General features: G+C 39.2%; 1 protein-coding gene across 2 annotated transcripts in view; it reads left to right on the top strand.

The window, feature by feature from the left end:
• clybl (citrate lyase beta like) overlaps positions 1 to 21,495 on the top strand; it is a 68,832-nt gene extending 47,337 nt beyond the window's left edge. The window contains exons 3-9 of one of the 2 annotated variants that reach the window (XM_077537649.1): positions 2,441 to 2,629; positions 7,845 to 7,946; positions 9,099 to 9,192; positions 11,310 to 11,477; positions 17,825 to 17,949; positions 20,148 to 20,239; positions 20,363 to 21,495. In XM_077537649.1, coding sequence (XP_077393775.1) covers positions 2,441 to 2,629; positions 7,845 to 7,946; positions 9,099 to 9,192; positions 11,310 to 11,477; positions 17,825 to 17,949; positions 20,148 to 20,239; positions 20,363 to 20,366 — 774 coding nt within the window. In that variant the 3' untranslated portion in view covers positions 20,367 to 21,495. Of the gene's footprint in view, positions 1 to 2,440; positions 2,630 to 7,844; positions 7,947 to 9,098; positions 9,193 to 11,309; positions 11,478 to 17,824; positions 17,950 to 20,147 lie in introns of both variants that reach the window. The other variant, XM_077537648.1, reaches the window with a different exon arrangement.
• The last annotated feature ends 1,313 nt before the right edge of the window (positions 21,496 to 22,808 follow it).

The raw sequence follows: 22,808 nt of genomic DNA, 5'->3' as shown, positions 1-22,808 counted from the left end.
TTTACAGTTTAGTAATGACTAAAGGGCTGATAGCTGGAATTACCGGAAGGCAATAATGCAAAAATAATGACAAACCATCTGGAAGGGCTATTTAGTTGACAAAGCGGAAGGGGATACTGTCACCTTACACGTGTCTCATGTCAACTGTTGTGAGGTTTATGAACAACAATAAGTTCATGGGTGTCATAAGTTAATGCAGAGGCACCATTGAGGTGCTTGCGGGCACCAGATATCCCCCAATTCCCACATGAGCCCACAAATATCTGTTCTAAAAATAATTCACCAGTGATGTGACATTGTGAATGTTGTAGAAATGATCATTGGGAAATGTAAACACCGGCAGAGGTATATAGAAATGAAGTGTTCGATCTTGATATCTGCAAATTGTGAGAATTTAACATAATTGTATTCACATAAATGAACAGCATTAATTAATGTATAATAATGGCGTTATTGAAGGTAATTTGAGCAAATTCATTTCAGAAATGTTGTTCAGGCTGGTAGCCCTTTGCATTAATCAGTACCCAAGAAGTAGGTCTCAGTTGGCGTTGGCCATTTTATTTCAGATTTAGTGATGTTGGAATCGTGACTGTTGGAAAGCGGGCAGGCATTCCCGGTAGAGTTAAGAGAACGGGAGAAGATCCTCCTTATTGAACTTCAACTCCATGTTCGTTTTCTAGTCGGATGTGATGTCAACAAGGCAGTAGCCATGCTGTGTCAAGTGTACACTGGACTCGGCAGGATACCGAGTTTCAGGATACACGTTAAGGAGCTGCTTGTTCTCTCACGTTCAGAGGCCCTGCATTCACTGGCTGACTAGTTGCCTACCTGCCTTCCCTGCATGTCAGCTTCTAATGATGAAGATGATGGAGGGAATCAAAGAGCAGATGGAGCAGATGTTGGGGAGAGCGCTCCGTGGGGCACCAGGTGATATGGGGAGGGTGCTTTGAAGCAACTTGTTGGACGGCTGTCCATTAATGTAAAAATCCTTCTTATCAAAGGGCTTTATTCAAGCCTTGAGTAGCTCAACCCATGGGGGTCAAGGTGTCTTGTGGAATAATATTCCTTACTTTACAGGCAAAAAAAAAAGCTCACTGAGCTGACCATCTTCCCTTACATTCTTATCATCTTGATCTCAGGAATGGCATCATGGTTTCAGGAATGCTATTACAAGAAACGTGCAGCAGTGATCAGTTTCTAGTTACAATAAAACGTTCAACTTTTCTCAGTCTATTTGATCCAACAATATTTAGGGTCGTTTGATTTGTGGATGGCGGTTGATTTGGTCCAGTGATCAGTGTCAGACAGTAGTTCACATGAATCAGTTTTCCACGGTCGCCACAAACAGCGGATGCCCTGGCAGGTTTATGAAATGTGAATTATGGCCTTGTAAATAACCCTTTGCGTTTTAAGTTACAAAGATGAAGCCTGTGGTTGTTGCTGGCTCATGAGCGTGACGGAAAAATGGTGCCATGAGAGGTTCCAAGATCACCTTGTTGAGGCCAACCCCAGATGACCAACAAGGCCCCTCTTAAAATGCAGTATTTTTTTTAAGTGCATGTGCTCTGATATAATATTGGATTGAGTCTAGAAGGGTGTTCATAATCTCAAGTACAGTTAAACATTCCAGTAGATCAGAATTGGGACTTGTCCCAGTCGATATCCCATGTTGATGAGGTGGTCCCCATAAATGTTCACATGACATAATCTAATGCAAATCAGCATAACTACATTCAATTTGATGTATGGTTCTCCATGTTATTTGTGTACAGTTTCTCTTTGATACAGAAGCTATACAGTATATAACATTGTAATGTTTACATTTGACTTAAGTATTAGCAGTTGATGTTGCTAATTTTTACACCTTAGCTGATCAAGCTAACTTCTCCATGGTCACCAATATTCTCTGTTGCCCATCCTGTCTATTTGACTTTAGCTTTCAAAAACTCTCTCATTTTAAAGTAAATTTCCCTCATACAATAAATAATATTTTTAGAATCCCCAAATGGTCCATCAACAGCTCCAGTCTCTGATCAAACCTGACAATTTATAAGCTTCCGTTTCCGTATGCTGTTTAACTCGGACCACATTTCTCCCAGGGAGAGAAAGCTCTCTCCTCTGAGTAACAGGACATCTGATCATTCCTACCATTCCAACACCCCTTTTTCATTCCCTGGCATCTGTTTTAAATATAGTGGCATGTGTTTTGTTACTGGTAGAATTTGTAACTGCAGGTCCTCACTTTGATTTTCTTTTCCCTCCATCTATCGTCCTCACCTCCCTTCCTGCTCTGTTTTTGCAAAGTGTTTACTTTAAAAGAACAAAGTACAATGTGTTTTTTTGTTTTGTGCATAAATGTGCACTTGTTGCCACTATATATGATTTATCAGTCACAACGCCACATGTTCTAATTTCAACTCTTTTTTTTCCACTGTTCTAGACAGAGGCCAGGGAAAACATTCCCAGGATGTTGGCTGAACTGAACCTGGGCCGGACGGAGAAGTGTGTGAGGGTTAACTCGGTGTCCAGTGGTTTAGCTGAGGCTGACCTACAAGTTGTCCTACAGGCTGAGGTTCTCCCCCCTGCCCTTATGCTGCCCAAAGTGGAAGACACTCAAGAAGTTCAGTGGGTAAGTTCTTAAATTGTTGCGTCATGAAGGTTTTTATTTACACTTGTCAGCTTGGAGTTGTCTGATTGCACAGTGGTGACCTGTGTAATGTGGATGTTGAAAATAACTAACACAAATTCAGCATTAATCTTTCCATAATCAATCACTGACATTTGGGTATATAATAAAACAAATTATAAAAAGGGTTTACAATGTAAGACTGCCATATGTGACCCATTTCAACAAAAAACAAAACTGTGCATACAAAGAACATAACTTAAGAAAACATTGTGATATTTCTTCTCATGTCCTCTGGGTCCATGAAATGTACACAAACCCAAGAAGTAAGACGAAACCACGGGAATCTTCAAAGCAATCATAACACGCTTTTCCATTTCACAGTAAAAGTGGGAATTGATCCCTGTGGCAGGACTCTGGGATGGACCATAGTGTTTTTCTTGGCTGCTGCTCAAGAGGCAGACATTTGTGCGGATTTGCTTCATAAGCGTAATGGAGCTCACAACTGTGCCTTTGCCTTAGCTCACTCAAGACTACTTTGTAACCGGAACATGTCACACCTAAAACTGTATTTAATCAAACCTGAAGTATGCCCAATAACAGAGCAGCAGTGTGTGCATGAATGTGAACGCAATCTGTTCAGTTTTTACAGATTACAGTTTTTCCTTATGGAAATTGAATTGACTTGTCATAGTCAAACAAAGAGTGCTATGCTTATCCATACAAACACACTCTCAGACTAGAGTTAGGATTAGTGCTGTCACTATCGAATATTTTTAGAATCGTTCATCAATCATTGTTTTTCAAAGTAAAAACATGTTTGCAAATGTCTTATTTTGAAGATAATCAGTCTTCTTTCAGAAAGGACTACATGAATCAGTGAGCAATTACTGTTAGCAGAGGATTTGTACAATTTGAAATTAAAAAATGGTTCCAAACGAAGACTGGATTATTAAAGTAGTTGTCGATTAAGTAGTAATCGTTTACTTGTTGATTAATCAATTAATTTTGACAGTGCTAATTATGATGTTCAAATTAAATTTAAGAACACTCCCTAATTATCCGAAGCAGACTGTACAGTAGTGCAAGAACAACAACCTTATAATGATTACATTGAATTATGTTCCATTTTAGTCATCTGGTCCGTGCTTTACATTAATTTTCAAATACATGGGCAAGAAGTGAAGAAGTGTGTCTATTGTTACTTTCAATTAAAGTCAACATTAAAATAAAGTCTAATCTTTTGTTTTGGTTTGTACTTTTGTATTTGACTCTAGAGGAGTTAGTGCCTTACCAGTCATGAACCTCACCTCACATGTCACTGTTGCTCCCATAGTTTAAGTGCATGAAACGGATTTCCAATTCATCCATTTTATTTCATTGGATAGCTTGCATTGGAAAGATTACAACTCATTGGACATCTCCATGTTACTACAAACAGCAGTCTATGTGAATCCGACAAGACTTATTTAATAACGTGAGCTTTTATGTGCACCCCTTCTTAGTGGACATTGATACAGTAAATTAATTAATTCCACCATGGGAATGACGAAAATCAGGTCTCCTGAATATCTTATTTATAGGAGCACAATGGCCCATAACTTGAAATTTTAAAGGTGCAAGCAGAAAAGTTATGGGGGCATGCTATATAAATTGACATTTACATTGACGCAAGTATTCACATTTCCTCGCAAGTTTACTTTATTACTGATCAATAAATGCAGAAACTGCAGTGTTTTAAATTTTCAATGCAAGATTTTACACAACATAAATAATAAACATAATAAACTAACTAAAAATGTAAAGTTTATATTTATTCCAGTAGTGTAAGCATAATCTTTTTTTTTTTTTTAACAGTTTCCTAACAAAATGAATGTGACTCCTTATCAGCGTTTGTCTCCTGGCACACTAGGTTTATTGGGTAGAAAGTAGCACTGATAGTCCTCTACACCATTGTTCATTATTTACAAGAGTATAACCCCAAATCCCACCTCTTTTCACACATTAGCCAATCACAGTGGTCATTCATGACATATTGGTTACCTTCTTCTTTGGTGTTCTCCTACCTTACTTCTTCTTCTACTCCTTCTGGACTTAATGTTGGTTGGCAAAGCAAATCACATATCGCCAAGAATTGGACTGAAGTGTAGAGCAGAAGGTTTGTTAGGGACCAGAAATGTTAATAATTGAAAAATCATCACAATCACCAGTCGCTTATGCACTCACAAATTTTAGGGGGTAAATATAACCAATAAAGTAGAGTTTGGGGCCTTGATCAAATGTGTCAATAATTCGACTTTTTTATTATTATTTTTTTTGGTACATAACTTCCCGGAGCTGTTCCATTACCAGACATTCCTTTGTCCACCCTTTTATTCTATATTGATTTAGATTTCTAAAACTAGGTGGCTCCTTTTAGGCTAAGTCATCACTTTTTTTTTTTTTTAATTCAACCTTGTTGATGCTTGATGTCTTTCATCCTGAAGCATAGATTTATTTGTTGCATTTCGCCATCAATCTTTGGAAGACTGACAATTGGCGGTTTGGTTGTTGCATGTAAGGAGAAGAAGAGTGACGGTTTATTTACATGGCTTGTGCTTAATGTGTTAATACATCAGTAGGTGCACACGCGTGATGTTAGGGATGCTTCCTATTCTATCACCTAAATGCTTCTTTCTTCCATTGTGTTCTTGGCCTTTTCAGCTTCTTTTGCATCTGCATTGAGGCGTCTTGTGTTGCAAGCATGTGTCTGATTCTCTCCACTCTTGTAAGGCAGGCGCAGTAAATCTCCTCCCTCCCCATGTCCCCCCTCCCTCACTTGTTTATTTTTCTCCTCTCTTTTTTTTTTTTAATTGATATTAGCCCAGGAACCTCCAGACTGATTTGTCGCTAAAAGATGGACTCGCTTGTTTCCTTTTGTGTGGAAAATCTTTAGCAGGGGCCTTCCTCCTCTCAACCGCACCCCCACAGCCCCTTTTGTGACTGACGGGCCTTATTGGGCTGTAACAGGCGTAACCCCCCCTCTTCTCTCAAAGCAACCCTCTTTTTTTTTTTTTTTCTTTTTTTTTTTCCTTTTTTTTTTTTTTTTTGTCTGCGGGACAATTCTCACACAGATTCGGAGCCGTGCGGCATTCTTTGCCCCGCCACACTATTTGGTGTAGCCAAAAGAATGGCGCCCCCGTCCCGCTCCTCCTCCTCCCGTAACCTCCCCTTATCCCTTTCTCCGCTTCCCCTCTGTGAAATGAACACTTCAGCAGGCAGGAAACATTTAATCTGGCCTCCTTTTGAAGCAAAATTAATTGAAACTTGTCCCGCTATCGCTTCCTTTCTCTTGCTCTTTGCTGAATTGTCAGGGGTCTGTTTAGAAGAGGCATTATTCCCCCCTTTTTTTTAAAAAAAAAAAGAAATTATTCTTTGTTTTTTCGTTGTGTATTTTTTTTTCCACCCATCCCAATTGAGTCCCAATTAAAGGGCATTCGTTGTGAGAGCCATTGACATCTAATGGCCGCTGTACATAAAAGAAGCACAATGAAAGCACCTCTTACCGCGTGTAAATCAGCCTCTCCAAGTGCATAATAGCTGAAGACGAGAATACGCGGACGGAAACATGTAATCAGAGACGCTTGGAGGCTCTTAAAAGAAGTGTTTTTTTTTTTTTTTTTTTCTCCCCGACAATGTCTGTTGTTTGATATCAGCGCCATCGCCCCTCAATGGCCCGCCATCTATCTATCTTGTTTCTTCTGTCACAAAAATAGATTTATTTTACACCCCCTTTTCACACTCTCATACGCAAACCCCCCCACTTCCCCTCCACCCGCCCCATACCCGATTAAGCCCCCAGCGTTCACGTTGCTATGGCAGCCAGGCTCCCACCGGGTTGTGACCTCAGATGATTACAGTACAAAGCCTGTTGGGGTCTTGGAAAGGAAAAAAGACCCTTTTGAAGATGAAAAGTCTTTGATGGGTTTGTATTTATGCAAATCTCTTCAGATATGATTTATCCTGGCTGTGATTGAATGGAGAGATGATTAAAATTGGCCCTATTTTGGAAATCCTTCAATGGAGGCCTCGTTCTTTCAGACAAGTGAGTACGGGGGTACGTTTTGGGTCGCCTACCTGAGATTATCATGGAAAAAGGCGAGGGGACACAAAGTTTTCTCCTCTGGTTTGCCGAGGAAGGGGGGGGCACTGGCTTTGAAAAGAAATATCTGATGGAGGGAGGGGGGCTTTTGTGTGTTTCCAGATGATAGATTTTGGAATTTGGGCTATCCCACCGGCAGTCCCAAGTCTCGCTGTGAACTGGTCTATTGGGGAAAAAAAAAAATTGGAATGCTTTGGTCTTTAAAAGAATTAGACTCCATTTTTAAGATCTGCCTAGGTGAGCTGAGCTCGCATATTAGCGAGGAAAGAAAAGTGCCGCATTGTTGCTCCACTGGCCCCACTATCACTGATAGATGTGTGTTTCAAAAGACTTTTCAAATCTTGTTTCTTCTCACCTTGATGTGTATGCAAACACTGTGTGTATTTACATGAGCATGCAAAGTTTCTGTCGCCGTGCAGAGCTTCTGAAGACTTCACACGAAACGAAGAAATATTCCCTGGTGATCATGTAAAATATTTTCATTCTGTCTGCTTCTTTGGCGTTTGAACCCTCGGCCGTGTTTCTTGGCATAATGGCTACTAAGTGAGCGGCGTAGGTAGCAGTGTCTTCAGATACAGATCAAAATGTTGCGCTTTCCTTTGACTCTATTTTTTTTTTTTTTTTTTTTTTACTCCATGACGGATGTTGAAAGCTGTCATATCGCTTACCAGTATCCGAACATTTCTATTCCATTTTCTTTTTTCTTTTTTTTACCCCTTGAATTAATTCTCCCACAATAGCGCAGTGTGAGCTCTTTGGAGTAGGCTAATAATGCAATGGTAAGTGCACTTAGGGTGGCAACTGCACGGTGAGGAGCAACAACTTTACAGTCCCTCGGAGCACGACGCATCTTTTAATTTATTCATTTAAACATCTATTACAAATGAATTCGGGAAACATCAAAAGGCGGGAACGGGTCGTTGTTGTCGTTGCCGCTAAAGTCTGTAGAGGATACAAAATGTCTGATGTATGTCTGCCGTACAAATAAAATTAATTTATTGTAATTGCGTGGTGCCGTGTTGTTTTGCTGTTCGAGCAAACAGCGAGCTAATGAGTTGCACTGCCTGTGTTCTTCAGTTCGTTGACAGGTTTCAGCGCAGCTTGAAAGGACGGCCGCTGACGGGGCCCGTTCGCCTGGTGACCTTTGTGGAAACGGCTGTGGGCCTGCTCAACTTTAAGGTAAATTAAATATGACTACAAGCCATCCCCCAACCTCTCTCCCCCTCCCAAATTTCTATATGACACTTTTTTGTCACTTAAATGGCTTGTTTTTGTTTATACTATTTTCTTAAATATGTACCTTTTTGTCTGCGATTGACTGGCAACCAGTCCAGGGTGTCCCCCGCCTACTGCCCAGAGCCAGCTGAGATAGGCGCCAGCACCCCCCGCGACCCTTGTGAGGAATAAGCGGTCAAGAAAATGGGTGGATGGATGGATGTATTTTTTTGTATTTTATTCAATAAAAATTTTCCAGTAAACCTCAAACAACAAACAGCAAAAATACTGGAAGCTACTTATTGAATGGGCAGCTAATAATGTGTTTTAGTTATTTGAACAAACTTTGCATCATCGTGGAAGTCCTAACGTTAAGGTTTGCCCATCTTTCACATTGAAAAGTTGATTGTTTGGAATTGTTTGCTTATTAGTCACACCTTGAAGCGATTGCTCCAGAATGGAGCGCACTACGTGGCTGTAACCAGCAGAGGTGCTGTTGATTTACTCTCAACTTCCATCCACTTAGACCTTTGCTATCGGATCGATTTTCAGCTCAATTTCCACTGGCATTCAGAACATTCAAATACTGTTGCATCTTGATAAATACTTTTTTTTTTTTTTTTTTTTTTTTTTTTTTTAATTTGGAATTGTAAACTTCCCCAAAATGAACGAAGAATATTAATGCCCAATTGCCCACCCAGTTCTGCTGTTAAACATGATTAAAAAGAAGCAGATGAATAAGGGGGGAAAAAAAGCAAACCAAATGAAGGCTTGTCTATAAGCATTTCGCACAATTATGAGATTTTTCAACACTTAAAAAGGGAGACATCCTGGCACTGCCACTTCATGTTTGTGCCCACTGGCGGCTTACTGAGTTGTCTAGTATTCTAATTTTCACCCTTGATAGAGAGTAAAGGCTTGCCTTCATTAGCATATTTGATAAGAGGGAATGTACTTTTGTAATGAGTGCTTTTTTGTTGTGTTTCTTGTGAAGACAAATCACAAAGCCAGACTGTTTGAAGTTGGAACACTGGGGTATAATTAGATTTCAGATTTACGCCGCCGCTTCTCCCACTAACTGTCGGTCTGTAACGTACGTGCCTTGCTTCTCTCCAGGCGGTGTGCGAGGAAATCCGTCGACTCGCGCCCAAGGTGGGCCTCCATCATGACGGCGTGGTGTTCGGTTCCGATGACTTCTGCGCCAGTATAGGTACCTTTTACGCCAATTTCCTGTTTTAATCATGGTTCCATCTTTGTACAGTTGGTTGCAATGGACACCTGGTGGAATCATGATGGAATGTGACGCATGTAAATAAATGGCTTGTTTTTCCAGCATAATGATGAAATCAGTGATGCCTTATCTAACTGAGGAGAGAAATATTACATACACCAGCTGACTATTTTTCTTTCTATCTTTCACATTGAGCAAACACGGTTTTTTGTTGTTGTTTTTCTTTTACAGTGAAAAACTCATTCACAATGATGGTGTGTTCAATTGAAAATTGGAATTTAAACCTCTCATAACTCCTGTAGCCAAAGTTGGTTTCTCACGGCGCTTTCCAGCCTTATAAATGCACAACAAAACATGTAACTATAATGTTTACAGGATAGGCAGATAGCATAGCAGCTCGATATCCTCACTTAATTTCACCAACCTCGACCCTCCGCGCGACGTCCGTATTGCCGACAACGCACACATTGAGAGTGGGCTACCAATGGGCAGGGGCTCTTCCGGGGGTTCGCCACGGCAAGCCCGAATAGGTGCTCTGTTCCTGGCCCCCGGGCACGCCTCCCTCTGAGTCTGGAGCTCATAACGTTCCAAGTTCTTCCACGGCCCTCCTCCAAGTGACTCGGGTTAGTGGCTTGTGCTCTGCCAGCTTTTTGCCCACGCCCGCCAGCCTTTGCTGGAGCTCTAAGTGGGTTACCTGAATCCGGGAGCTGGCCCGGGATACACAGACGGTCCGCGTAAAAACAAGCAAGACAAGCAACAGTGTTTTCTACTTCCTGATTCTTTGTTTTCATATATTTTGTTAAATGTATGAAGACGCTCTTCACTGCCCCCTATAGCCTGGGAGAATATCGAACACAGCGGCGAAAAGCCATGCTGTGTATGATAACGGCAGCAAAACGTGTGCTCGCAGGCGCACACTGTCAAGCAAAAACCCTTCGACAGTGGAGGGGACTGATCGTGGTCTTCAGGAAACTGAGGGTGGACACGTCCTCCTCTGTCCCCAGTACCATCTGCGCCCGTGGATGAAATGTAGAATCGGCTTCAGGCTTCCGCTGTCATGATTGTATGATCGACTAATGAGAGTGTTTTACATGGGAAGGAAAAATACCACCTCCCACTGGTATAGATGGACGCTATTTAATACAAATACATTTTTTGCATTATTTTTAGGAAGCACTTAGGTACTCCGTGGAAACTCCAGTGTCAAACACATTCTTGTTACATCAAACTTGTTCTGATTTCAAACCAATTTCCAAATAGGAATTATCAAAACTAGAATTAAGCCGGAAAATTGTTGCCATTTTGAAAGTCGTTTTATATTTAATCAGACATTTTTTAATTGACTTAACATTATCATACAAGTGTAAAAAGTGTGAAAACAAAATGGTGTCACACATTGACATCTCTGCTCTCAATTTGAATCCCCTTTGTATAAAAGTGTATCTTATTTCCTGTTGAGGGATTTTTCTTTTGAATTAAGTGTTGCAGAAAAGCCAAATAAAAAGCCAAATGTTGGAAGCCCTTTCCCATTCTTATCAATTGTACACGAGTAATAGTAAGTTAGCTTAAAATCAACAATGTTGACTTTGACAAAACAATAGTGTTGACACCCAAGTCTGAATGCTTTATATGCAAATTCATTTACCTCGCACCCTTTGTTGACCCTTGTTTCTTTTGAAACCAGCTATTTCCAATACACATGTATTAGTTCATCTTCAAGATATTTATATTCTACATTTACAAAGGTATTCATTTAAAAATGCATTTATCATTGTTGTTGTAGTTAATAGTGGTGTGCAACTGCACTGCATCAAACATAAGAAATATGTTTAATATTATTTGTTGTGGAGTGTCAGATAAACTGGGTTCATGCCCGTATTCTTTAAAAGCAAAATAGATTTGTTTACTTTCCTGTAATGCACCCTTGCGTGAGAGCAGCATTTGTTACCGGCGATACTGTATATGTTCCAGACTTCCTCACTCATCGCCCCTCGCTATCCTCACTTCCTGTGCACCCCTTGGCTTCCTTTCGCATTAGCTCGGCTCCCTTTCACACCTTGACACGTGACCCGCATGCTGTGTGTGTTTACCCAAAGGCGCCACGCGGACCAAGGATGCCAAGGAGCTGCTGTACGCCAGGCAGAAAGTGGTCACCACCGCCAAGGCTTTCGGGCTGCAGGCTATCGACCTGGTGTACATCGACTATAAAGACGTGGAGGGGCTGAGGCAGCAGGCCCGAGAGGGAGCTCTAATGGGCTTCACAGGTAAAACTTATGCTGTTTGTTCAGTTGATTGGTTGTGTTTAGAGGTGTAACAAAAAAAATGTTTAAAGTTTTGATTTGATGAACTTTACATTAAAATCGTTGCATCCTTGAATCTTATCATACCCCATGTATTGAATCTGAAAGTAGTTTTATGGCCATGATAATATGAATCCTGCTTATTTGGTTCACCCGCACAAAAAGAAATGGAAAAGGGAGAACAAGAATAATGGGAATGCAGAATTATGGACATGCTCACTTTTTCAACCTTGGAAACCTTAGCCATACTCCACTTACAGCAGTCGGTGTTGCATTTTTACAAAATCTGTTCTTTTTCAATACAACATTGTGCTTGACCAATATGGACTGTATTAAACATGAATGGCCCTATTAGAATTGACAGGTACAGGAATCTGAAGCGGCAAAAAGGGGGGTGTTACAGTATTGTTATTGCAGTTATAATGGGACTGAACGACAACGATGTGCCATAGTGTATTTTATAACACTGTGTCTTGATAATTATGCGTCTTAAATCTATTCTGGGGACGGTAATTAATAAATTTGGCTTTATCCCGCCAGCCCTTTTTCTTTTCGTATGCATGTCCAAAAGGAAAATGAATGAATAAAAACAAAAAATAATGGACATGCTAATGTTGCCAGTACTGTAATCTCATCTGTTCATTATCCACCAGTCCCTGTTTGTAGGTATATATCGTATTCAATTTTTGTAACACTTTGGTGTTTTTTTAGCACGTCAAATTCTGAGTTGCGTACTTTCACTTTTGATGTTAAACTCAGTCCGATGAGGCAGAAAACAAGTCAAGACAAAGTAATATTGCCTGCTTCCGATTTGGTAGTCCCAAACTGATATCACCTTTTTGATACGAACTACAAAAAATGTGTCCAGTGTCTAAAATAAATTGATACATAAATGTATTATTATTTTGGAATATACACTCATAGCCGGGTGATGAATGTTGAGGTGGTTCAAAACATTTCCATCAACGTACAGTACACAGTAAACTTGTACAGTTCTGTAGTGCAAATTAGGATTAAATAGCCTACATTTTCGTTTGTCTTTTTTTCTAATTATGACCAACCAAGCAGCACGGTTGTTAAATGCTCTGACATTTCTATGAAAGTGTTAGCAAAAAATGCAGGTGTGATTAAAGTGAGCTATCAGCCAAGAGCCAAAACGACTTTAACTGGGCACTCTGCGTGTCTGTATCCAGGCAACCACCTTGAGTGTGTGCACGCTCGTGCAACACACGCCGGCAGGTCAGTCTACTCCAGGGATATTCCAATCATTCCCCCGACACCTCATGCTGTACATATTTAGTTTGGCGTTTTCTCTCCTTTGGGACTGCTGAAGCAATATACACTCATAGCCACATTATTAGGCATGTACAATCTATTCAGACACCTTCAAATACAAATGCACAATTGTAGTGTTAAGGCTTAGTTTGGACACTGACAAAGAGATAATTAAACTGCATTACTGTATATAACATGGAGCTGTTTCTAAAATGTATGAATGAGCTACATCACAATCTTATAAACAGCTTCCAATATACATATAAAATAAACTGCAACTCTGATAATGAACATGGTAGATTAATTAAAATTAACAGCCAGACTAATGGTTTGAAAGCTATTACTGGTCCTTAAGCAGTAAAGCATTGCTGCCAAAACCTTGTACCTGAGCAGTAATTGGTCTTGGCACAATCTAAGCCAACATTAACGCAGAACTCGGAAAATGCCCCCGCCCAAAATCCTGTAATTGGTGAGGAATTGGATTTATACGTTGCCTTAATGTTACTTTATTTACTGTTAAGCACCATGTTTCACATCTCTGTGATATCCATTCCAGACCATTTTTTGCCTGTTTGAGTTGACAAAATTCTTTGCTTTTAAAAGAGCCTTCCTCTTCCATGCCCTGCCCATCACTCGCCTGAGAGCATTTTGCCAAATAGCTGTCGTCCAATGAGGTGACAGCACTACATGGCAGCCCGTGATTGGCCATCGGGCATGCATGATGCATTTTGGGAGGAGGTGGTGGGGGGTTATGTTGGGGTGGCTGGCAATACGTATGAAACTGAGGGTACCTGAGTCTCCCCTCCATTGCTGTCACTACCATACATGCTTCTACAGTCGCTCATGTGAAACTGCCAACCAAAAATGGATACATTCTTAAAAGGCACACATTACTTCAACAATTTACACTGTGGTTGCTGCATAATTTTGCACTCCAATGATTATCAAAAACATAATATCTTGTATAAATACATTCAATCAAGTGTGAATTAACCTTCTCACAGGTATGCCATAGCTTTCTCCTAACATACAAATGTGTATTAGGGCCACACAAAAAGTACCAGGGAAATAATTTGTAATGTTTGATTTGATTTGATTTATTTATTTTTGAGTTGATCGAACAATATGACATGTTCCAAAAAGCCAAACATAGCAATACTTTATAACAAGCAATCCGAAAATAATCATGGCAATAAACAAACATCATCATGTATAGCAGTGGCAATAAAGAAAGCTCAACATGTCCAACTCAAAAAAGGAGTGGGAAGAAGAAAACTTAGTGAATCCCACGTCCATCTTCCATCAATATACACAACGTTCATGCAACTTCCGTTTCCCTAATATTTAAATTACATCCATTCAGTCCTACTGGTCAAAAGCATGTTTTGAAAACTGGAACTTTACATACAGATACAGTACTATCTAAATAATATTTTGCACATTTTTAGAATACAATATGGTGTGGCAATAATTGAACACAATGTTTCAATAAAAAGTAATTAATAATTTTACAAAAAGTCCTTGTTAAAATGTAGTTTGACAGTAGTAAAGTTCAAAATGTATTAGCTATAATTTTGTAAGAATTAAGTTGAGTTTTTATCTGTAATAAATTTTACAAGTATTGGTAGTATTTGTGGTATTATATGAAAAGTCAATTTCCTGAGAGGAAAGTGGTTGGAGCATGAGAAACGTCATTATCATAATAAAAGTTCATTTAAAATACTTAAGTTTACATTTTACAAAAAAAAAAAAAAAAGTAAAGTTGAAGTCTAGTGATTAAAAAGTGATGTAATTCTGTGAGAGTAATCATTGTAATGAGAAAAAGGTTATAATTACAATTCTATGAGAATAAATTCATGGTATTTGAGAAGTTGGCTTTTGTGAATATAAAGTCCAGTTACAGTTTACGACGGTTTCATTCATATATACGTAATCTGAATTTGTACGTAGCAATAGTAATGTCATAATTTCAGTAAATATTTGTATTGAAAATACTAGTAGGCCATAAATATAAAATAATCAAAAGAAAGGTGGTAAGTATGGCGATAACTGAGTATGCTCCATGATGACATATAGTTGTGACTTTCAAATGTCATATGTCGAGACCGTTTGAAGCCGGGGACACTGCTCTATTATGAGAAAATGCAGGAAAAAAAGTTGCGAGTAAAGTTGTCATTTTATGACCACATTGTTGTAGTATTATTATTTAAAAAAAAAAAAAAAAAAAAAAGTTCTACAAAACTAAGATATAACTGTGCGGGTAGTCATAGTTTCTCGGGGGAAAAAAATGTGCTCCCGAGTTATTTTACAACTACTTTTTAAAACTATAGTCTCGTTAGATTGCCTTTTTAAAATAATAATAATAATAATAATTTATTACCTGTTCTCCTTAGTCAGTGTATCCAAAGCTAGCCAACAAGTGTGTATGTGGTTCGTCCCTCAGCTGAGCACGCATGCACGCATGCACACACGCACGCACGCACACGCACGCACAGAGCGGCTCCAACGCACTTGTCCTCACATCCATGCAAACGTGAAATGAGTGTTTTTAAAATAAATGTCTAGTAGCGCACAAAGGCGTTGACGGGTTGCAGCCTAATTAACGATGTCAGGAGACGTTCAACAGCCTGTAACCGCAGTGTGTGTGCGTGTGTATATACAGTACGAGTGTGTATTAGTCGGGGTTAACCGGGGTGAGAGCGGTTTGAATGGGAGTGGGTCCCTCTCCTCCCCCCTTTGCGCCACTCACTCCTGTTTGGTTTGCTTCCTTGGGCTTGGCCCACCTTCTTCTTTTTTTTTTTTTTTTTTTTAAGGATTTGTCGTCCGCCACCAGACGTTTCATAACCAGCGTAACTTATCAAGACAAGTCTGATCTGCGAATGTACACAGGATTATGTCTGTGGCATGTGCCATATTTAACCGGGAGGTGGTTTTGGGGCGGGGAGGGTGGCGGTACAGTAAATACTGAGAGAGGATTGTGTTGGAGTTTGGCGACTCTTTCGGCCGGATTTGTCGTTTATGATCTCATGAAAGATGTCAATGTGGCCGTGACTTTCATATTAATCAAGCTGGCAAAGAGTGGTTGTTAATTATTAGCGTTGCGATCATCTATTGCAGTTCAAGATCTGAAAGACTATTTATGAATTACAGTTGTAGCAATGTGAGAAAAACTGTTTATCCAAGAAGTTATTTAACATAAGTAGTTGTAATTGTACAAGGAAAATAAACACATACTTTTATAGTAGGCATTCATTTTACCAGAATACAATTTTGTAATTATAACAATTTTTTTTATTTTAGAATTACATTGTGATTTCATACGTATATTGTCATTGTATTATTGGGGTTATGAATTTTATGATAAACATATACCGTTATGATAGAGGTTCTACTCCAGCTTTCACAAGAATCAAGATGTAGTATGAGGTGCAAAGTGCTGCATTTGATTTGAATTTTTAAGAAAACAGACTGATGCTGCTATATTATATAGAAGTTCTACTTCTATTTTATTACAATGAAGTCATAATATTACAAGAAATGTCTGAATTTTGTAATTGTAAACATTTTTTTAAGGAATTTCACTAGAATATTCAATTTTAGAAGACGAAAGTGAAAGTGAAACAAGAGAATTAAATAATTTCTACAGTAAACCGCTGCTATATCGCAGTTCAGTTTTTTGTTCCTGCTTTTAACAGATTGTTTTTAAGTGTTAATACTATACAGTTAGTACTCTATTTTTATACTGTTTGTGCAATATTTGTGTTGGCGCTTTCTGTTAATCACGCAATGAAAATAAAATAAAAATAAAAAACGTGTGTTTACAGACCATAAAAACACGCTATGCAATCATGCCTAGGGTTTATTTTAAAATGGTGTTTATATTTTGCAGATTCCCAGAATGTCATGTTATTTTTTGTTTTTGTTTTTTAAATGCCAAATTGATAGCACTACTGCGAGGAAAAAGGTCTGTTTTGGATTGTCATATAGCACCTGTAATGAGAAATTTGGAATTACAGCCAAAAATAAGTTTGTCCGTGTCTAAATTTATTCATACAGTTCTTTTGTCTGATCTTATTTTGTAGTGCACGTGTGCCTATCATGAGTATAATTTGCACTTCATCACTATCATCCAACTCTGAGGAGCGTGCACGTTTAGAAATTCAGTTGTCCTATTTCTCCTCCTCATCGCTCTAACACACCATTATTTTCTCTACTCTGCATCCTTTTGAGTTTATTGAAAGACAAATGATTTCAAATGACAGTAAATTAATGGGTATCTGAATACGATAAGTGGAGTAAATGTAATATTTATCGTCATGCCGCACTTTCATGAGAGGGAAATGATGCGTGAATTAATGTGACACCTCGTTGCACACTGTCTCCGCATAAACACTCAAATATATCACAATAAAGGTTATTTAACAGTGTAAAAAAAGAAAAGAAAAATCACACTCCAGCTCCCGATGTCAGTATTTTCTGCTGTCTCTGTTGTTTTAAATGCAAGCGTTGTGCTTCTGTAAAGTGTTTGGCTGCAAGCGCGGGGCAGTGGGGTGCACTCGTTAATGATGCGCACAGTCCTCCGGGGTCTGGTGCTGGCCCTCCTCAGATGCCTCACATATAAACACACACAATTAACTTTTCCTCTGCCGGCTAAATTATTCTCTCTGTGTGTTGTCGCCGTTCTCATTTTTTTTGTTTTCCTGCGACTAAGCTGCCTTGTCTTCTTTTTCTCTTCTTTCCATTTGTTTTAAAGCTAAACGTAAGTCCAGCATATTTGTCATTCTGATTTATTTTTTTTACTTTTCAGACTGTGATGTAAATTAAGATTTAATGCTTCTTTTACCCCTTTAAAAATAAATAAATAAATAAATTGTTAAGCCTACTTTTAAAAAAAATATATATATATATATTGTTTAAGTGTAACCAAAGTTAAGCTTTTTTTAGTTCTCCATATTTTCAAATACATTTGAAAATATCTACAAATGTATGAAAGGATTAGACAATCTTAAATGTTGGTATCATTTCTATGCGTTTAGGTAAGCAGGTCATCCACCCTGGGCAAGTCCAGGCCGTGCAGGAAGAATTCTCTCCCAGTCAGCAGACGGTCCAGTGGGCTAAAGAGCTCATTGCTGCATTCGAGCAGCACCAGAAAGAAGGAAAGGTAACACTTTTTTTTTTTTTTTTTTTTTTTTTTTTTTTTATTATTATTTCAGTATGTTTGCCAGATTTGGTTATTCTACACGATAGCACATTTGTCTACTTTTCCAATTGTTTGTCCAAAAAGAAGCCACTGTGCTTGTGCTTCTCTTGCACTTTTTTTTGTTCCCGTCATCTATTAAGTCACTGAAGCTGCAACCCCATTTAAAGCTCAGTTGAACTCCTAAACGCAACCATTTAAATGCTCTCTCCAAAGCCATAACAGGGCTTAAGCAAATTAAGCATTCCTAAAATTAAAGCGTGACACAAGTGTACTCTTGTATGTCCCTCTCGCACACCTCTGTAGCTCGCCATAATGCAAACTGTACACCCTTGGGTGACTCTCGGAGACGGCATAGGAAGAGGAGGCGGAGGAATGGGGGTGGGGACGTCCTCAGGCCAATTAAGTGTACAATATTATTGTTCCTAATTTAGTGCATGGTTGGATCCTATGTGTCGAGCTCGGTGGGCTATCTGCTGAGGTAATACACAATCTGCCCACAACTCTCTATCTCTCTTTCTCTTGCTGCCCACCAGGCTCTTAGCCTGCGTGGCCCCAGGGATTCATATAGGCTCACACATCCATTTTGTTTGTGTGTGGAAGAGGTTGAGAGAACTTGGTTGCTTTTGTCTTACAGCATGACAGGTGCTTCCAGCTATTGGTTGTATTGTTGTTGTTGTTGTTTTTTAACCAGTCTCTGCACCCCCAGAAAGGACATGATATCTCCATTTCGAACAATTTGCTTTGTGCTGTCATGAGGATTTAATAGTAAACCTCCAAAACTTCATTTGTGCCTTATAATTTCAAAAGAACGGGCAGCAATGCTTTTTCAAGTAACCTCAAAAATGTTTATTACTAATTGCAGCGTTTGATTTTCTTAGGGAATCCTACCGAATTCTCACGTGGTCACAAATAAGCCGCAACAGGTTTTTATTGCCGTCCAAGTAACTTGCGTCTCTGTTTCAACAACTCAGAATTTTGTACGAAAAATTAAGTGTAACTACAGTTCTGGGAAATATTTTGCTGCACAAATATCAGATACTGTCATATTTTAAGTCAAATCTCCCCAAAATTGTAAGATTTCTGTTATTTTCACCTTGATTTTGTGAGAAATCATGCCAGGCCTCCAGATATGCAGTTCACAAGTAACTTCATCAATAGTCTTCTCGTGAAAATTGAGTATAAATTCCTATAATCAAGTTCAGTCAGTTAATTTATTTCAACATTTTCCACAAATTGTGGCTGATGCACATGCCCAAAAATGTCAAAATTTCTGCAAATATATTTTACTTTTTACATTTCAAAGCCCTTAAGGAGCTTTTCAATACGTTCATTAAAACGGAAACATTAAGTATGACCAAAGAGCATATTTATGGATGTTTGATACCACTTTTTCCAGACCAATACCAGTACAAGTACACAACTCTTGAGTAGTCGCCGATACCGAGTGCTGATACCACTATATTTGACACGTACAATTTCCCCCCAAAATTGGCATATCATTTTAAAGAAAGACGCGTATCTTCCATTACATCAATTTTCCTAAAAAATACATGAAATCAATGGCAATTTTTCTAATTTCTAGTTCCTGATTGTAAAATAGCCACAAGAAGGCAGTATTGGCCTCCGTCGAGAGTACTGATATTTTGAAATAGGCCTAGGTGTTGACCCGATACTGATATTTGGTATCAGTACTTGCCCATCTCTAATCAATATTGCTACTAATTGCTGTGCATTATTTTTGTATGAAATTGTGTGAACAGCTTCCCAATGTGTAGTTTACAAGTGACATATTAGTACTTGGGGAAAAATAGCATAATATAAACATTCAGTGAGTAGCAACACACACCAAAAATGTGCTCGAACACCTTCCTCAATTATGGTCGACATCTTTTGCCGCAAAAAAATAGTTTTCCCATAGTTTCAAACCACTCATGATATGCATTTTTTTTAAATGTGACTTTCTTATGATTGAAATTGCTTTACATTTTGTATGAAATCCTACTAAACACTCCTGGTTTAGCCATGCTGAATATTTAAAATAATCCACAGATGAACTTCTTCCCTTACCACAACTGAACTGTAATTATCCCATGTTCAAAACATGGAAGTTTAACATGCGTTTATTTGTCTGTGCCTTTTTTTTTTTTAAACCTTCCCAGGGTGCGTTCACATTCCACGGTAGCATGATTGACATGCCCTCGCTGAAGCAAGCGCAGAACATCGTCACGCTCTCTGCTGCCGTGCCTCAGAAGTAATGTGGCCGCCAGGGACCGAGTACATAGAGCTTCTGGCGAAGGGGCCTGGGGGCCAGGCAGGCAGACACCAAGAGGACAGTTTTGTTTCAATTCAGTTCTTTCATTTTTTGTGGAAAAAGGTAAGACCGTCATGCATTTGGACAACCTGGTGCTTCTGGTGGAGGGGCGCCATCATTCCGTCATCACGTGCCCACACCTCCGCTCTCCTCGAGGTCACCACCAAAGCATCTTGATGGTCAGAGCTGCTGGGCGAAAAGGGTAAACAAACACTATTTTGATTTGCGGGAGATCCATTCAGCGCACCCCCCGCCCTATTCGGGGGCCGGCTCATAAACGCGGAACAACGTGAACTCGCCATTTAGCGTCTTTGTGTGGGTCCCTTGAGCAAAAGTCATGCGGCTCCTTGCGCGGGCAGCCCGCAGGTCTAACTGTGGACAAATATAATAAAAGCTGCCTGATCTCTCATTTAAGGTGAAGCCACTTTATTCCAAGCGGGCGCCTCTCGCAGTACTCGGGGCCCCAGCGGTGGTGCGTGTCCGGCTATCATGCTACAATATGTCTGCGTGGAATTGCGCGCCGGCAAACCATACTGCTGGAGGAGCGCTGTTGCCCCAGCACAGCCCATCCTCGCTTTTGTCTTCTCTTGAGGATAATTGAGGGGGGGGGTGTCGCGAGTGCTTCATGGTGCCATTGGTGACCATGGCAATGAAAAGCTCCCTTTCCACCCCACCTCATCCACTCATCTTCCCCTCGCTTTCTTGCCACTGTATGATGTATTGTGTCTGCAGACAGGCCCGGGTGTGCGCCAGGACAGGACCGGACAAAAAAAAAAAAAAAAAAAAAGGCGCCCAAGCCAAAGACCCCACCAGTAAGCTGTCTGCCTGGCATTCGGCCACATTATTCCTCCCACTCCCGCTCCACTTTTTGCTGTCGTCTATTCACCAACGTTTGTGTTTGTTTGTTTTCACAACTGATGCAGAGGTCGGCGGACAAAACTGCTGCTACTATTTATGGCTTTCATTAAGTGAATCCGCACACATGTCCTGACAGCACAAGTGAGGAAAATGTGGTGACAGCAATTTTAATAGGATTTTGTACAAAACAAGTTATTGTAGTAGTTTCTGTGAATATATTAGTGGTACATAAAATGTTTTTTGTTTGCCAAATTTGTTGTCCACATTTCAATAATGTTCATGGATTGTGTTGTCCATACCAAACCTAATATTTCATTAAAATGAAATCTTATGGTTAACTTTTGTATATCCTTAAAACTGCTTTGTGAAAAATTATTTTTAATCCATATATTGGTTTATTTTTAACCCAGCACTTTTAAGGCTGTATGATTTCCAGATAAATTATTTGGTAATAATTTTGTGGACAATTTTCAAAGTATCGCAGAGCTTAAATTCACATTCATTTTATATTATGATTCTTTACAAAAAGTGGTTTTCGTGGTGTAATAATGGGTCAAAATTGCATGTCATCCATGTTAATGGAATGTATTGCACATTCTAAAGGGAGTCATCATTTGGAAAATAATCCTTCGGAATTTCATAGACTTTTGGTGGTTAACTTTTTGTCTGATATTCAACTAAATTCTTCCTTGGCACATTTCACTTTTTGGATTTGTTTCATGGCAATAATTTTGTAGCACAAGATTTTGTACAAAACTTTTTTTTCACCACTATAAATTATAAAATTATTATTATTATTTTTTTTTAATAGATACCTCTGCACTAATTATGGGCTGTGCACAAGCCGTTGACAATTAAAATATATGAGTATAGAAAAATGACAACTTGATTATAAAATACCTCATCAAATACATTTCAGGGCAAACTGTTTTTGTTGCTAAATGTGTAACTTTCAGCAGGGAATGTTGAATGTATGTTGTACGGTTTCTGCTGGGTGGCGATGGAGTGACGCTCATGTTTCTGGAACCTGGAACATAAGGACTTTTTTTTGATGCGGTTTCATACTAATATGATTTTATAAAAATCATTTGCTTGTTAGAATTTCTATGGTCACCCTCAGAAAAACAAGTAAGCATTTCTTATTTTGGGGGAATTTAAACACTTAAGTTGCAATGTTTGGCACATTTTCTTATTTTATTTTTTTTTAAGGGGCATTTCCCTTTTTCTCCCCTCCCATTGGGTTCGTTACGGTGGAGTTGAGCGGTTTGGAAGGAAGCACAGGACAAAGGCACATGGACATATTACTAGGCTTCACTTTTTTTTTGAGTTCCTACGTTTTCTAATCTCAAATTTTGTATATAGAAAACGGACATTTTGCAGGGTGTCCTCAATTGTTCATTCTACCCAAATCTGCATTAAAAAAATGACACAAATGATTTGTGCACAGCATGTTTACAATACAGTAGATTATTTATTTATTTATTTATGTAACCCCCTTATGGAGTTGGGCGACATGGGTATATTTTTTTGTGCGATAATTGAAGTCTGCTAAGCCTGGATGTTGTCAACAGGTGCTCCACGTCGAGCGCAAAGGAGAAGTTGTCTGCAGGAAAGGTGGAAATGCACACCCCCACCCTTTTTTTTTTTTTTT

Source organism: Festucalex cinctus, chromosome 11 (assembly GCF_051991245.1).
Source record: "Festucalex cinctus isolate MCC-2025b chromosome 11, RoL_Fcin_1.0, whole genome shotgun sequence".
NCBI lineage: Eukaryota > Metazoa > Chordata > Actinopteri > Syngnathiformes > Syngnathidae > Festucalex > Festucalex cinctus.
The sequence above is the reverse complement of the archived record's forward strand: the minus strand, read 5'-3'. Positions and strand labels throughout refer to the sequence as shown.